Source organism: Lactuca sativa, chromosome 5 (genome assembly GCF_002870075.4).
Source record: "Lactuca sativa cultivar Salinas chromosome 5, Lsat_Salinas_v11, whole genome shotgun sequence".
Taxonomy (NCBI): domain Eukaryota; kingdom Viridiplantae; phylum Streptophyta; class Magnoliopsida; order Asterales; family Asteraceae; genus Lactuca; species Lactuca sativa.
The window spans coordinates 219,837,884-219,856,036 of NC_056627.2; the positions used below are offsets into that span (position 1 = coordinate 219,837,884).

The window sequence follows — 18,153 nt, forward strand, 5'->3', positions numbered from 1 at the left end:
TAGCGGTCCATCAAATCCTGGTGCATCTCAAAAGGATAGTAGTCCTCATAGGACTTTTGGAGCTCGGCTGTCATGGTGGCCATCATGATGCATGCCACTTTGGTTGCATCTCTTTCATGTGCCTCATATTCAGCAAACTCCTCAGGAGTAGCAGTTGGCTCGGGCACCTTGAGCTCCTTGTCAAGAACATATTCCTTGTTCTCGTAACGAGTGACCATCATGATGTTTCTGATCCAGTCAGTAAAGTTGGATCCATCAAAGATGACTCTCCCACAAAGGTTCATGAGAGAGAAGGAGCCTGTAGGGTTTGAGCCAGGAGTAACATTGTTGGAAGACATCTGAAAAGAAGAAAGTAAGTTTAGTTTAGATATAGGGATAGTCCTTAATAAAACACCCAAATGTAATATTAAGGCTAGGATCCAATCACAATATATTATAACCTAGAAGAGGGATGTCGTAATCCAATTTATAACATATTTGAAAGGTAGGTGAATGACGATTCACCAATTTCCACCATGAAAACGAAATATAAATTATTAGGTTTTATTTGGCTTTTAGAAATTCCTAGATTCTTTGAGATTCATTGAACTTTTCAATGGCATATTTCAATCTCGAGTGTGCCCTTCAAGTTTTGTGACTGGGATACCGAGGATCACAAAACAAGGTGTGAAGTAACCATGCAAATTACTTGGTACCCTTAATGTTTTTCACTTAATCGTTGTGCCGGTAAACCACACGCGCTCCTTCCGACCTCATGAAAAACCTTAATTCACCCTTTGCCTTCCTTGTTAAGTCCAAGTTAGTGTGCCGGTAAACCACACACGCTCCACCAACGACATAAACAAGGTGCAAAGTGTAATTTCATGGATTAGAACCTTATTCACATTTTTCCTAAAGTAACTAAGATTGGGAATTTATAAAACATTTAGTTACTTTATAATAATCATTATACTTTTAATGAGAATTTATAAGTCCTTGTCTTACCCGTTCGGCTAACGACCCTCCACCAGTCAAGCAAGCGGTGGGTGAGAGTGGACACCCATTAAGTCGCCATTTTATAGGCAACAACCTTATACCCACCTTATAGACCGGCTTCGTGAATGAGGCGTACTAGCGGTAAGACGACTTTGTTCTCATACATACATATATATATATATATATATATATATATATATATATATATATATATAATTATTAAATCATAATACTATAAGTATAAGGGTTGAATTTGAACTTTTAAAATTCTAAGGGTTGGAACTAAAGTTTTAATCAAGACTTTACTTTTTCCAAAACTTGAGGGCAAGTTTTGTAAACTTTCAAAACTTTTCATTTCTTGTAACTTATGAGTTTATTAGGGTATTAAAAATGAAGACTCTTCATTTTTATAACCCATGTGTTCTTTTAATGGTTTTAAAGCAAAGTGACTTTTGGTTTTCCATAACTTGAAGACAAGTTATGGACTCCATTAAAACACATAATGATCATGAATTAATCTACCACATAGGTTACAAATAATTCCTATGATCATCTAAACATCATAAGATCAAGAACATGAATATGAACACTTTCATGAATCAAAACTTACATTTAAAACTTTGTAATTTTGATAACTTGTTGTTGTAAATGGATTAGCAAACACATTACACCATCTAAAATGAGTTTTCAAGTACCAAAACAATTTAGGGTAATGTTTCTAGTCCATTTCCAGCAACTAAAGTCGGAAATCTGCACTCTGTGGCTCCTACTCGCCGAGTGCACGAACCTACTCGGCAAGTAGGTTGAAGATACACATGAACTCGGCGAGTCCCCCATGGACTCGGCGAGTTCATCAGGCAGATTGCAAAAATATCAACTTTTTTCAACTATATAGCACAAATAACAAACAAACAAGCCTAGGCTCTGATACCACTGATGGGTTTTGAGCATTCTAACACTTCCTAAGTGTACATGCAACCCTAATAACCTTGGATCTATGTTTGTCTAATTATCATGCAAAGTTGATTTCCAAGGCTATGATCCTATCTAGCATACATGGGGAACAATTTTAGCTTAAATAATAGATAGAACATAACTACATACCTTGTTGTTGTAAGTGTTCCTTGAAACCTTGTGAGCCTAGCACCCCAAGTGTGATGTCCCAAATGCTTCACACAACACCAAACGCTATGGAGTAAACTTGGAGAGAAAGTGTAACACACTCAAATCAGCTCTAGCCCTCTTGTTTCTTGTCTTGTGAAGTGTAGCCGATTTTGGGAGATACATGGTCTTTATATAGTGTTGACACATTTAGGGTTACACCATGTAAACCATAATGTGCCATGACTCTTCATTTCCATGACCCATGGGTTTGTAACTCCCATGGAGCCTCCATGGACCATCCAATGGGCTCAACCCAACTTGATTATCCATAGAGCCTCTTAGCCCACTATATAAGTTATGGATGATTTACATAATCAACCCATATATTTAATTAGTTATCTTTTGATCACTTAATTAATTCTAAATTAATTCTTGATCAAACTAATTAAACAATATTATTAATATATTAGAACTTATAATATATTAATAAACCATATGTGTTATTTCTCTCATTTAGTTTATCCAATTGCATGGTGCCATGCAACCCAAATGGACCATGCCGGGTCGGGTCAAGTACATACCAGAAATAGTTATGGACTTAGACACCTTATCCAACAACAGTACACTATTTTCTAGTATTGAGTACACTAATACAATATACATTGACAAGGAACATACATGACTACATTACGTTCACTATAGAAAATATTGGATTTTCTGGAGAAACATACTAGTATTTTCAAAGTACAAAGACAAGTTTTCCATCACTAAAACATATTTATGAACTCACCAACTTAAATGTTGATACACTTTCAAAATTAGTTGTATTCTCAGGGAACCAGTAGACAGGTACACCCTCCGTATTTTAAGAAGACGGAGCTTTTAGAATCGCGTCTTTTATACTTTTGATATAGATTTTGATGTCATACAAACTATGTTATGAATAGATGTAAATACTATATTTTATCAATGTAATGGTTGTGTTTGCTTTGATTACTATTATGCAATTGTTGTGATATTGTACATGATGTCCTGCACCCCCAAACGTTTCCGCCGTTCCGTTTTAAGGGTGTGACAGATTGGTATCAGAGCATTGTTTATAGTGAACTAAGTATACCAAACCTTACAAGATATTCAACTATGAACACTATGGGGCCGAAGCGCTCTGAACTAAAAGTATACTTTTAAAATATAAGTATTTTACAAAAAGTATACGAATATACATACACACTAGAAACAATATCATAGTAAGAACTACATAAAAGTATTTAGGATGAGTTCGACACTACAGATAAACCTGGATAGTTATGTAATCATATATGGAATAAGTATAACTTGATCAACTATATTTATTCGAGATACGATCAATATGTGTTTAGGAGTGACTGTGGTGTTGCGACAACTCTAAAACATACCAACACTATATACAAAGAGAAAATATGGAACCAAACATAAAGTAAAAATACTATAGGTGTATTTTATGGCACTATAACATTACATAGATTTATTACAAGTATTACTAATTCTCACAATTGAAAATCTACGATTACTTGCTTATGTTAGTAAACCTCTATTGCATATCGCTGGTAGTGCACTATAAAGTCCGGATATGATGCGTTTAGGACTAAGATATATCTTGTTCAATAATACCTAACTCCTGACCACTATAGAGGACTTATCGTCATTTCCTCTTGAATCTTTTTAGAAAAAGATGCCTCCGAAGAAGTCCAATAGGAAGAAAACTAACCCTCCAACGAATCCACCATCGCTGCCACCTCCTCGGTATGACCATGCTGTTTTCCAAGCAGTAGTGACAGCCATCGTGGCTGCCACTATGTCGCAGATCCACGCAAGTGGTACTAGCGGGGCGAATAGTGGTGCCAACCCTTCCAATCAAGGAAATAGTCAAGGGCACCCAAGGGAGTGCTCCTACAAGGATTTCACAAACGATAAACCCAAGTCCTCTGATGGAACTGGAGGTGTCAATGTTTTAACCCGTTGGTTCGAGAAGACCGAATCAATATTCGAGATATGTGTGTGCCCCGAGTCTAGCAAAGTGAAATTTGCAGCATGCACTTTCACAAATCGAGCCCTCACTTGGTGGAACAGCCAAGTCAAGTCCCTGACTCTCCCGATACCCAATGCTATGAGTTGGGATGATTTGAAAGAACTCATGTTAGCAGAATATTGCACAAGGGGCGAGATGAAAAAACTAGAGCAGGAGCTCTGGAACCTAAAGATGAAGGGCTCTGACATCGCTGCTTATACTGCTAGGATCAGTGACCTAGCTGTTCTTTGTCCCGGGATGGTCACCCCAGAGAGTAAGAAGGTGGAGAGATACATTTGGGGATTAAAACCCCTGACTAAAGGAAAGTCATAGCTGCCAATCCACTCACTTTTGATAGTGCAAAGCATTTGGCGCAGACGCTGATAGACCATGGAGATCGCCAAGATTCTGTGACAGCTATCCTTGAGCAGCCCAAGGAAAGTAGTGGCAAGAAGAAATTTTGGAACAAGAGAAAAGGGCAGTCATCTCAAGATCCCTCCAAGAAACAGCAAACTGTGGCAGTTCATGTTGCTACTATTCCTGCTATTGTTCCTACTACTCAAACACCTCCCAGTCGATACACTGGGAACCTCTCGAAATGCAACAAATGTAACTTCCATCATCATGGACTGTGTCAAGAATTACGATGCACTAGTTGTAACAAGAAAGCGAATACAACTCATTTCTGCAAGACACCTGCACATCCTAATGTTCAAACCCCCGAAACTGGAATAGGCCAGGCTTGTTATGGGTGTGGTGAAACCAGGAACTACAAGAGGAATTGCCCTAAGGCAATAGATGCTGGTAACACAGGGTGAGTGCTAGCAATGGGACAGGAGGAGGCAATAGCTGACCCCACAGTAGTCATGGGTGTGTTCCTTTTCAATAACTCTTATACATGCATACTATTTCATAGTGGTGCGGAGAGGAGCTTTGTTAGCCATAAATTTAACCACTTACTCAAACACAAACCACAACCACTAAACGAAACATTCACTACTGAAATGGCTAACGGGAAGAAAGAAAGCACTAACGATATATTCATAGGTTCTACCCTTACTCTAAACGACTATTCTTTCCCAATCGACCTTATAGTCTCCATAAAAAGCTTCGACGTCATTATTGGCATGGACTGGTTGAGTCCTCATCGTGCTGACATCCTTAGCTATGAAAAAGCTATTTGCCTCAATCTGCCAAATGGTGAATCCCTCGTTATTTATGGCGACAAACTCATTTCAAATCTCCGCATCATTTCATGCATCAAATCCCAAAAATACCTACGAAAAGAGTGTCACGCATTCCTAGCCCATGTTGTCAACGGAAAACAAGAAGTAAAAGACCTTGAGAGCATTCCCGAACTCTTTGATTTTCCTAATATCATCCCTGAAGATCTTCCAAGAGTCCCTCCTGAACGTCAAGTCGAGTTCTGAATCGACTTAATCCCTGGAGCTACCCCCGTAGCCAAATCCCCGTATTGCCTAGCACCAACAGAAATGCAAGAGTTATCCAGCCAATTAAATGAACTACTCAATAAAGGATTCAACAGGTCGAGCTCTTCACCCTAGGGAGCATCGGTCTTGTTTGTGAAAAAGAAAGACAGATCGTTCTGCATGTGCATAGACTACCGCGTAATGAACAAGCCAACTATTAAGAACCGATACCTTCTCCTGCGAATAGATGACCTCTTCGATCAACTCCAAGGAGCCAGCTACTTTTCAAAGATAGACCTAAGATCGGGGTATAACCAGTTATGAGTTCATGAGCAAGATGTTCCCAAAACAACATTTCGAACTCGTTATGGTCACTACGAGTTTGTAGTAATGCCCTTCGGTCTAACGAATGCACCCACAGTATTCATGGATATAATGAATCGGGTGTGCCGGCCCTTCCTAGACAAATTCCTGATAGTATTCATAGATGATATACTTATCTACTCGTGGAGTAAGGAAGATCATAGCCAGCACCTGAGACAAGTCTTAGAAACATTGAGGTCGGAAAAGCTTTATGCAAAATTTTCAAACTGTGAATTTTGGATTAGGAAGGTAAACTTCCTTGGTAACATGGTCAGCGAAGAAGGAATACATGTAGACCCTTCTAAAATAAGGGCGAATGAGAACTGGTCAGCACCTAGAACGCCTTCAGAGATGCATCAATTTCTAGGATTTGCTGGTTACTACCACAGGCGTATACAAAACTTCTCCAGAATTGCTAAGCCGCTTAGCACCCTGACTTAGAAGGGCATAACTTTTAGCTGGGAAGAGAAACAAGACACTGCATTCTGAACGCTGAAGCAAGCCCTGTGCAGCGCGCCTATCTTGTCTCTTCCTGAAGGTATAGAAGATTTTGTGGTGTATTGTGATGCATCCAATCAGGGGCTAGGTTGTGTCCTAAATGAAAGTCGTAGAATATGTTAAACCATGAGCGTGCATAAAAAGAACGTCCAAATCTGACTTCGTATGAGGAAGTTATGATTTTTCTAAGTTTCGACTTAGCGGTAGGCAGCCCGAAATACTCGATTTGAGATCGAGCGGTTTTTAGCCGAAGCAATCTAAACGAGAATCGAAGATCTCGTTGTTGGTATTGAAGCGATGAAAAGTTAGGTGAGAGCGGACGTCAAACGAAGAAGTTATGAAATTATAGCGAAATTTTCTGTCCCGGCCTATTAAAAATAAATAATAAACAAAAGTCAAAATTAGCCGACAGAGTCTAAACAAAAGTTGTAGAGCGTAGTCTCAACTACACGTGGATATAAAGAACGTCGAAAACGGAATTCGTATGAAGTTCGATTTTTGTAGAGATCTCCCAGATCTGCTGAGGATTACTACTTCTGCAAGCTGCAGTGTTGTCCGATCATCTTTTGATCAAGTGAGTGTGTGGTTACTTTCTTCTAACACATAATTATGAAGTATTTTATACGAAGTACGTGTTATGTGTATAATTTTGTTGTTATGTGTGTGAATGAATATTCACATCCTTCTATCTCATAGATCTGATTTATTCTCTATGAAATACGTGTTATGTGGGTGTGTCTCATCTGTTATGTGGAATAGGTATTGAATGAGAACGCTATACAGGTTTTAAACTACGTATAAAAACATATATATTTATCTACAAATATGTTAGGTAGGACATGGGTAGATGAGATCCGTGAGTATGGATCAGATCAAGAGGTTAGTTTTAGATCCGTGAGTAGGATCAGATCAAGAGGTTAGTTTTAGATCCGTGAGTAGGATTAGATCAAGAGGTTAGTTTTAGATCCGTGAGTAGGATCAGATCAAGAGGTTAATTTTAGATCCGGGAGTATGGATCAGGTAAAGAGATAAAACTTGTTATTAGTCCGGGAGTATGGATTAAGACTAAGTTAATTGTCCCTAGTCCTGGAGTATGGATTGGGCACAATTATTGATCCGGGAGTATGTATCAGATCAGGATTAAGGTATAGTTAATTGTCCCTAGTCCGGGAGTATGGATTGGGCACAGTTATAGATCCGGGAGTATGGATCAGATCAGGATTTGGGTATAGTTAATTGTCCTTATTCCGGGAGTATGGATTAGGTACAATTATTGATCCGGGAGTATGGATCAGATCAGGAGGTTAGTTTTAGATCCGTGAGTATGGATCAGGTAGTTTTAGATCCGTGAGTATGGATCAGGTAATTTTAGATCTGTGAGTATGGATCAGGTGAAGAGGATAGTTTTAGATCCATGAGTAGGGATCAGGTAAAGAGGAAAATTTTAGATATGAGGGTTTAGATCGTGTCATTGTGAGGATCGATGGGGTGGGTTAAGAGTTGCCTTTATATGGTGAAATTGTGCAAGTTCTAATGTTCTATATTTATAAATATATGATATAACATTGTGGGATGAAAACCGTATATGCTCACCAGGCTCCCAAGCCTGACCCACTCAGTTTTCTTTGAATCACAAGTATTAATACGAAGACATATTTCACAGAGAGATTTAAAGGAGATATAAATCAATTGTGTAATAAAATGTAAGTTCTGTTTATGCTTATATGTCTGTATCGGAACATGACATCCCGAGGTTTTATTATTAAATGAAAATACATTCTCTTTGAGAAATGTTTTGATAAGTTATTATCATATCTTGTTTTGGGAACAAATTCCGCAACCGTATCTTTGAAAGATTACTCTGATTTTATAAAACAAAGCATAAACCAAATCGGTCTTTTTTGGCCTTGAAAATGGGGATGTCACAGTTGGTATCAGAGCATTAGTTTAAGCGAACTAGGAATTTGTAGGATTTCTAGACTTAAACTTAGGATGCTAAGTGGAATTTTGAGATGTGTGTCTGTTGGATTTTAGACACGAGCACTAGTTTATTTTAGGAAAGTTGCCTAAAATGCTTTTACGTGCTAAACGTTATATGTTGCCATTTATGATATTATTTGTTCGGATCTACGGTTTGTTGCCAACCGGATCTGAAGGTTTATGTGTTTAGGATTCTAAGCGTACGGCTACGATATTAGAACTAGCATGTAAACGTTTCGGAGTAATAAGGATGATTTAATTATATGTCGTGATTGAGGATCTGAATTCACCTTATTTGGTGTGTAGATCAAAAATGGTAAGAACCAGAAGTGGAGTAGGAAATGTGAACGAAGACAGGAATCAACCACCTGTGGTTGAGCAAGCACCTGTTGTAGCCGCAGCACCAGAGCCAATGACGATGGCTGGGATACAAGCGATGATACATATGATGTTGGATCGCCAAATGGAGGAGACAAGGCTATTACTCCAACAGAATCGTGAGGAAGAGTCACTTCAAATGGAAGAGCCTGAAGTGAATGGAAGGCATTCAGAGGGTGGTAACTACAGTGGGACGGTTAGACGAGCAGAACCCCCAGTGGTAGAAAGCAATGACCCGGAAAGGGAAAGAAACAGGGATGGGCGTATGTATAAAAATTTCTTGGGCGCCAAGCCGCCAAGTCTTTCTGGAAGCCTAAAGCCTGTTGAGACTATGGACTGGATCTCCAAAATGGAGATGGTGTTTGAGAGTTGCGACTGTAGCAACAAACAGAAGACTGTCTTTGCAGTTAGACAACTGAAGACCAGAGTCTTGAGCTGGTGGAAGTTACTGGCAGATATGATGCCTTGAGGGGAAGCCCTGAAGATGTCTTGGGAATCATTCATGGAGCAGTTAAAGATGCAGTACTGCTCAGAGATAGATCTAATTGATCTGAACAATGAATTCCAGAACCTGAAGAAAGGTAAATTGAGCATTGGTGATTATGTTACTGCATTTACCGAAAAGATGAAGTTATTTCCATACTTAGTGGAACCGAACTCTCAAAAATTGAGAGGTTCGCAAATGGACTGCCTACCGACTTTGGCCCGACAGTCAAGATGGCAACTACTTTGAAGACAGCAATCCGAGCAGCTAAAAATGTGGAGACCCAGTTAAAGGAAAGGGGACTGGAGAGAAACGAGGTGGGTGAGAAAAGAAAGATGGAAGGATCTTCAAGGTCCGATGAGAATAGAAAATTTTCGAAGTATGATTCGAAGAAGCTCGAAGAAGGAGCATAATGGTGTGACAAGTGCAAAAGGAAGCACATCGGGGAATGCTCTAAAGAAATGACCTGCTTTAAATGCGGGAAGACTGGTCATTACGCCAGCAAATGCCCAACCAAAAGAGAAGTCTGCTTTAAGTGTGGCGAAGAAGGGCACTTCAAGCAAAACTGCCCAAGAAGAGAAGAGGGTATAAGTCCAACTGCACCACCAAAGCCAAAAGCATTCCACATGATCCTTGATGAACCAGATGGTAATGCAAGGAATCTGGAATGAGGATTTTATATCCAAAGATCAAGTTATAAAGTAACAATATGAAAAGTAACATGTGGTGTAGCCTACTAGAGGCGTAGTATAGGGTGAACTTGAACCTTTGTGTAATCGTTTCAAGAAATTATATAAACCCTAGTTTTGCTATCTGATGTGTTGATTGATTATGTGATTTTCTTGAATGGTGACTTGGTCGACTGCGGGACAATACTTGTGACGAGTATGAGTAGGTGTGAAAGGTAGTAGATGCATATACTACCGGAAGCACAAGACTCGCACTTGGATCAGGGAAAGTCACAAGGTTACCAAGAAACTAGTGATTGATTCCATTTTATTTTGGTATGTCATTACCATTGTTTCGGTAATGACTAGTAATATGGTTCTTGTTCCGACCCTAGTGGTCGTATTTAAATTTGAGTTCGACTACGAGGAGTATGTTACGTGGTCTAGAGGACCAAGTTAGATGTAACATCTGACTTAAGTCAGAAGGTTGGAGTTAATGCGATTGATAGTGTCGCGCTCGTTGTTAAAAGAAGTTTGCAGGTAGAAATGCTACATGCTGAAATGTGATTATATCACATTAGATTATGTAGGAAGGTATATTCCATTCTGGAATTTAACTTCATTAGAGACCGAGTCTAAGCGTCGCATCGTGCGATGAGAGGTCGATAGAGCACGACCCATCGGTTTGTTACAATAGATAAATGAAAGTAATTATCCTGAGAAGAAGAAGGAGTCCATAATAACGACTTATTTGGTAACTTGAAGGTTACGATTGAAAGTACAACATAGTATGATAAGCAGATGCAAGATTGGGCATCTTCTGCGATCAAGAAATCCATAGAGTTAAATACTCTTTCGAGGAAACATAGAAGTTACGGTTATTACCTAGGATGAATAAATTACGTGTGGAATCATTATGCAAGTCCTATTTCTTTGATGATTCCGGGACGTAATCATCCTAAGGGGGAGATAATTGTAACGCCCGTAGGTCAAGGCTAGTCAATTTAGAGACGATAGGCGTCAAAAATGACTTCTTGATGGAAGATTATCTAGAAGTATTAATCTTAAACAAGTTGTAGTATATGTTACAAGGTTTCCGTACATATAAAGAACGCCGAAATCCGAGTTATAACGAAGAAGTTATGACCTGTCGAAGTTTCGCGACAGAACAGGCACGACACAGCGCGTCGTAAAAAGTGAATTTACGTTAGAGCGATATTTAGCCTTAGCAATCTAAATGAAAGTCGTAGAATACGTTAAACCATGAGCGTGCATAAAAAGAACGTCCAAATCTGACTTCGTATGAGGAAGTTATGATTTTTCTAAGTTTCGACTTAACGGTAGGCAGCCCGAAATACTCGATTTGAGATCGAGCGGTTTTTAGCCGAAGCAATCTAAATGAGAATCGAATATCTCATTGTTGGTATCGAAGCGATGAAAAGTTAGGCGAGAGTGGACGTCAAACGAAGAAGTTATGAAATTATAGCGAAATTTTCTGTCCCGGCCTATTAAAAATAAATAATAAAAATAAAGTCAAAATTAGCCAACGGAGTCTAAATGAAAGTTGTAGACCGTAGTCTCACCTACGCGTGGATATAAAGAATGTCTAAAACGGAGTTTGTATGAAGAAGATATGAATTTCTGAAGTTTATTAAATAATTAAGATTTAAATTTAATCTTTAATTCGGATGTTTATCCGAAGGAGTCACAGATCTGATCCGAGGTACGCCCCACGTACCCCGATGCATGCACCGCCTCACTCTCGAGTCTTCGGATACGTAAGAAATGACGTTTCTGAGGCAGTACGCCCCGCGTAATCCGAGGCTCCAGCCTCCTATAAATAGGATGCGAGGGCAGCCGGCTCATTTGCTATTTTTCTCTCTTCTCTCTCCCGTTTTGCATCGTTTTGTGTGCCATTTGTACCCCGAAGCAAGTTTCGAAGCCCTGAAGATCTCGAGAAGTGCGATTCCCAAACCGAAGCTCTGCCCGCGAGAAGTTCGATTTTTGTAGAGATCTCCCAGATCTGCTGAGGATTACTACTTCTGCAAGCTGCAGTGTTGTCCGATCATCTTTTGATCAAGTGAGTGTGTGGTTACTTTCTTCTAACACATAATTATGAAGTATTTTATACGAAGTACGTGTTATGTGTATAATTTTGTTGTTATGTGTGTGAATGAATATTCACATCCTTCTATCTCATAGATCTGATTTATTCTCTATGAAATACGTGTTATGTGGGTGTGTCTCATCTGTTATGTGGAATAGGTATTGAATGAGAACGCTATACAGGTTTTAAACTACGTATAAAAACATATATATTTATCTACAAATATGTTAGGTAGGACATGGGTAGATGAGATCCGTGAGTATGGATCAGATCAAGAGGTTAGTTTTAGATCCGTGAGTAGGATCAGATCAAGAGGTTAGTTTTAGATCCGTGAGTAGGATTAGATCAAGAGGTTAGTTTTAGATCCGTGAGTAGGATCAGATCAAGAGGTTAATTTTAGATCCGGGAGTATGGATCAGGTAAAGAGATAAAACTTGTTATTAGTCCGGGAGTATGGATTAAGACTAAGTTAATTGTCCCTAGTCCTGGAGTATGGATTGGGCACAATTATTGATCCGGGAGTATGTATCAGATCAGGATTAAGGTATAGTTAATTGTCCCTAGTCCGGGAGTATGGATTGGGCACAGTTATAGATCCGGGAGTATGGATCAGATCAGGATTTGGGTATAGTTAATTGTCCTTATTCCGGGAGTATGGATTAGGTACAATTATTGATCCGGGAGTATGGATCAGATCAGGAGGTTAGTTTTAGATCCGTGAGTATGGATCAGGTAGTTTTAGATCCGTGAGTATGGATCAGGTAATTTTAGATCTGTGAGTATGGATCAGGTGAAGAGGATAGTTTTAGATCCATGAGTAGGGATCAGGTAAAGAGGAAAATTTTAGATATGAGGGTTTAGATCGTGTCATTGTGAGGATCGATGGGGTGGGTTAAGAGTTGCCTTTATATGGTGAAATTATGCAAGTCTGAATGGTCTATATTTATAAATATATGATATAACATTGTGGGATGAAAACCCTATATGCTCACCAGGCTCCCAAGCCTGACCCACTCAGTTTTCTTTGTATCACAGGTATTAATACGAAGACATATTTCACAGAGAGATTTAAAGGAGATATAAATCAATTGTGTAATAAAATGTAAGTTCTGTTTATGCTTATATGTCTGTATCGGAACATGACATCCCGAGGTTTTATTATTAAATGAAAATACATTCTCTTTGAGAAATGTTTTGATAAGTTATTATCATATCTTGTTTTGGGAACAAATTCTGCAACCGTATCTTTGAAAGATTACTCTGATTTTATAAAACAAAGCATAAACCAAATCGGTCTTTTCTGGCCGTGAAAATGGGGATGTCACAAGTTCTCAAGTCATAGAGTAAAGGCACTAACCATGACAATCCATTCACGTCTGTCCACTCAAATCAAGGAGGCTTAGTTAGAAGCTTTGAAGCCGGATAATGTGACAGATGAAGCCTTAAGAGGAATGGAGAAAAACTTAGAAATCAAGGATGGTGGGGTTCGTTATTTCATGAACCGGATTTGGACACCGAAGTTTGGTGGCTTCCGAGAGGTTGTCATGAATGAAGCCCACAAGACACGATACTCCATTCATCCAGGTTCAGATAAGATGTATCTGGATCTCAAGAAACTGTATTGGTGGCTGAACATGAAAGCAGAGATTGCTACCTTCGTGGGCAAGTGCCTAACTTTTGCCAAAGTCAAGGTAGAATATTTAAAGTCCTCAGGTTTATTGCAACAGCCGGAGATACCTGAGTGGAAGTGGGAGCGGATTACAAATGATTTCATAATTAAGTTGCCCAAGACCCCGGGTGGTCAAGACACTATTTGGGTAATCGTCGATAGATTAACCAAAGCCGCTCACTTCCTGTCAATAAAGGAAACAGACAAGATGGGGAAATTGACCAGAACTTACATCAAAGAGATTGTACAACTGCATGGTGTACCAATCTCTATTATCTCAGATAAAGACAGTAGAATCACCTCAAGATTTTTGCAAGTCGCTACAAAAATCTCTGGGGACTAGGTTGGACATGAGCACAGTCTACCATCCACAAACTAACGGACAGAGTGAGAGAACTATACAAACCCTAGAAGACATGCTGAGAGCCTGTGTGATTGACTTTGGTAAAGCATGGGATACCCATTTGCCACTAGCCAAGTTTTCATACAATAATAACTACCATTCTAGCATCAAGGTTACCCCGTTCGAAGCCCTATATGACCATAAGTGCAGATCCCCTCTGTGCTAGGCTGAAGTAGGAGACACACAACTAGCTAGAGGCCAAGTTCCTAACAATACTCTCACTGGCCCGGAGATCATTTGGGAAACCACAAAGAAGATCATCAAAATCCGAGAACGACTGAAAGCCTCTAGAGATAGACAAAAGAGCTACACGGACAAGAGACGAAAACCCTTGGAATTCCAGGTTGGTGACCGCATTCTGTTGAAGGTCTCACCCTGGAAGGGCATGATACGCTTCGGAAAGCGTGGGAAGCTAAATCCAAGGTACATTGGGTCATTCGAGATCCTCGCTAGAATCATCACGGTAACTTATAAACTCTGTTTACCACAAGAGCTTAACAATGTACACCCTGTCTTCCACGTGTCAAATCTAATGAAGTGTCTATCTGATGAGACTCTTATGATTCCACTCGATGAAATCGAGATAAAAGAGAGTCTGAAATTTGTGGAAGAACCAGTAGAAATCCTTGATAGGGAAGTCAAACGAATGAAACAAAGCCGCATACCAATAGTGAATGTTCGCTGGAATGCCAAGCGGGGACGTGAATTCACTTGGGTGCGAGAGGATCAAAAGAAACACAAGTACACGCACCTTTTCCCTAGTCCATAATGTACTCGCTATAGACAGAATTTCAGGACGAAATTCCCACTAATGGGGGGATAATGTGACAACCCGTCATTCTCAAATCAATAAGACTCAAAAACTACATTTCAATTCTTGTGTATGCATATCCTCTATTACCTTAAGGGCATGCTTATAAACTAATAACTAAATGTAGCTTAAGTTCCAACTGGAATTATGATATTATAATCTAACAAAAGTTGATAGACTAAGGTTTAAACCATAATTAACACCCCCATATATGTGTTTTCGATCTAGAGTTCTAGAACACATGGTTTACGGTCCAAGAAATTATAGATCAAGAGGGTTTACGTTTTGCAAATGAAACCAAATGGTGTTTTCGGTTGCTTTATAGCCGAAAACCCATCCTTGGAAAAGACTTGGGCGAAAACCCTTTTCTCCCTCTGACTCAAATTCGAAAACACTTTTCCCTTGTTGACTTTATGGGCGAAAACTCATTAAGGATCCATTAAGGATCGAAAACCCAAAGCCATGGCCAATTTATGAACCTTAAACACCCCTATACATAAGTGTTTTATCGGAAACACAGTTCATTTCTCCACATTTCATCCGAAAACACCCCTAAAATTCTCTCAAGTATCATCTGCGAACTCTCCCAATCTTCAAGAATTTTACCCAGATCCTTCAAATCTTCATATTCCCATCAAGAACATTCAAACCTACCTTCAAAACTTCATATGATCTTCAAATCTTCGTAATATTCCCCAAGAACATCAAGATCCAATCGAAAACTCATTAAGTCAACTAAAAACTCCATTTTGTCCGCCGAAAACCCATTTCAACATTTCAAATAATTCCAAATAATTGTTGTAAGTATTACATAATTAAAGTGTTTATTTAACACTTTAATTATTATTTCCAACATTATTTGATTCATTATTTAAATGAATATGTTATTAATTTAAAATACGGCGTCGGAAATAATTATTTTTAGGATAATGTTATTCGCACGTATGCTTACCCGAGGATCATCTCTACAACTCTCTATTCAAGCTAACGCACATTTGAGATGAGTTCATACCCCTACACTTTCAATTTTTTTAATGCTTTTTGGGGGGATACAAGTAAAAGACAAGGACTTTTGTGTTTTTATACAAACATTTTTACACAGTTTTAAAACCGTTGCAATTGATTCAAACCGAGTATTCGCTACATTTCAGAAAAATATTCTTATATCTTAACCCTTTTGTAACATGTCGAGCATAAGGGCGTTTTACTTTCATACAATTAGATTGAAAATGTTTTTAGTACATTACAGAACATTACATTTAAACTATAATTGATATAGTTTGATAATAACTACACTATTCTGCTAAGTGCAATACACGGAACAAGAACATATATTCAAACTGTAATACGTATAGTTTGTGAAACACTACTCTAATACATTGATACAAGTATACACTACTAAAATAATTATTTAAGTATAATTATTTTACACTACAAAGTACATTAATACAATGCCATACATATAATTTCCAGTACAAAAGAACACTACAACACTACAACACTACACGTAAACTAGTTAATATAGGGTTGTGATGCACTACTTTAATTGTATTCATCAAGGTACGGAACTAAATCCTATACAGTATAACCAGAGTCTCCTGGAGGGAGAGCGTGAGATTTGTGTATAGATGTATACATGACTGACAATCCTACACCTGAACTGCTAGCTACAATTAGGCCGACAGACCTGGAGTGATAAATGTCATAACTTTCAGATGCTTGAAGAACGTCGTAGAGGTCACTAGGTCATATCAAGCATGGTTATATGAAACTCACAACAGTATAACTAAAACATTTGTTTACAAGATTAACACTACTTCAAAGTTTTTTTTTATTTACTGAAACTACAACACACTACTTTACACTAAAGCTGGTGAAAACCAAGCATTCATACCAAGGTTTTCATACAAACGCTATTACAATACATTACTTTACACTACAGCTGGTGGTATTCTAGGCATTCATACAGAACTAGTGATAGTACACTATTTTCTAGTACTGAGTATACTAATACAATATACATTTACAAGGAACATACATAACTACATTACAGTCACTATAGAAAATATTGGATTTTATGGAGAAACATACTAGTATTTTCAAAGTACAAAGACAAGTTTTTCATCACTAAAACATACTTATGAACTCACCAACTTAAATGTTGATACACTTTCAAAATCACTTGTATTCTCAGCGAACCAGTAGACAGGTACACCCACAGGATTTTGAGAAGACGGAGCTTTTTGAGTCACGTCTTTTATACTTTTGATATACATTTTGATGTCATACAAACTATGTTATGCACAGATGTAAATACTATATTTTATCAATGTAATGGTTGTGTTTGCTTTGATTACTATTATGCAATTTTTGTGCTACTATACATGATGTCCTCCGCCCCGAACGTTTTCGCCGTTCCGGTTTGGGGGTGTGACATTACCCAAACCATCTCATCACCAAATCCAATGCTAAAACCAAATGCTACATGACCAATTGTAGTATTGTATCATACCCGGACTCTAACGACCTACCACTTCTTGATTCCAAGCATGTTGTGGCCCTCCCACAGTCTTAAAAACTAACCCAACCTGGTCTAATCCATCTGAAGAAATCCATGACCAATCATGGAGTTGCCACACCCTCACAACTGCAAAGGGACCAGTGAATGCTATGGGCCACCCCGCAGTCTTACAACATTCCGACACTATATACCAACCTAGTGAATGCTACGGGACCCCCGCAGTCTTACAACACTTTAACACTAACTATCAACCTAGTGAATGTTGCAGGTCACCCTGCAGTCTTACAAAATTTCTATTTTAGAAGGCCACCGCCCATGGTCTTACCGCTCATCTATCAATCCATCCATACACATCCAAAGTCAAACACACACCCAACCAAACACCCAAGATGGACTCGAGTCATGCCTGGAACCTCAACCTGGGTCCTCCAAAAGCCTGCTATCCGTCACCAGGAAAGCACTAACCAACTATTAGAAAAAATTTCCCGAACTTCCAATTCACACAATCCTCAATCCAGATGGCCACTTGGGCTATCTCCCTCCCCGATGAGGATGTGAAACTCATCCTAGTTTCACGCCTGATTCCGCTCCAGGAAATCCAAACGGTTCTCCCCCACTTAAATTCGACGAAGCTCTTCCAACGCACAAGGTCTGAAGGATTCCCAGTCCATCTTACCCCTTATGATTGAACCGCTGACAACCTGCGCTTACCAAT

At 38.9% G+C, this 18,153-nt stretch overlaps 1 protein-coding gene across 1 annotated transcript; it reads left to right on the forward strand.

Moving 5' to 3' along the window:
• Positions 1-3,790: 3,790 nt before the first annotated feature.
• Positions 3,791-4,944, forward strand: LOC111883699 (uncharacterized). The gene is made up of 2 exons (XM_023880023.1): positions 3,791-4,387; positions 4,504-4,944. The coding sequence occupies exons 1-2, from the start codon at positions 3,791-3,793 to the stop codon at positions 4,942-4,944; spliced, it is 1,038 nt and encodes a 345-aa protein (XP_023735791.1).
• Positions 4,945-18,153: the final 13,209 nt, after the last annotated feature.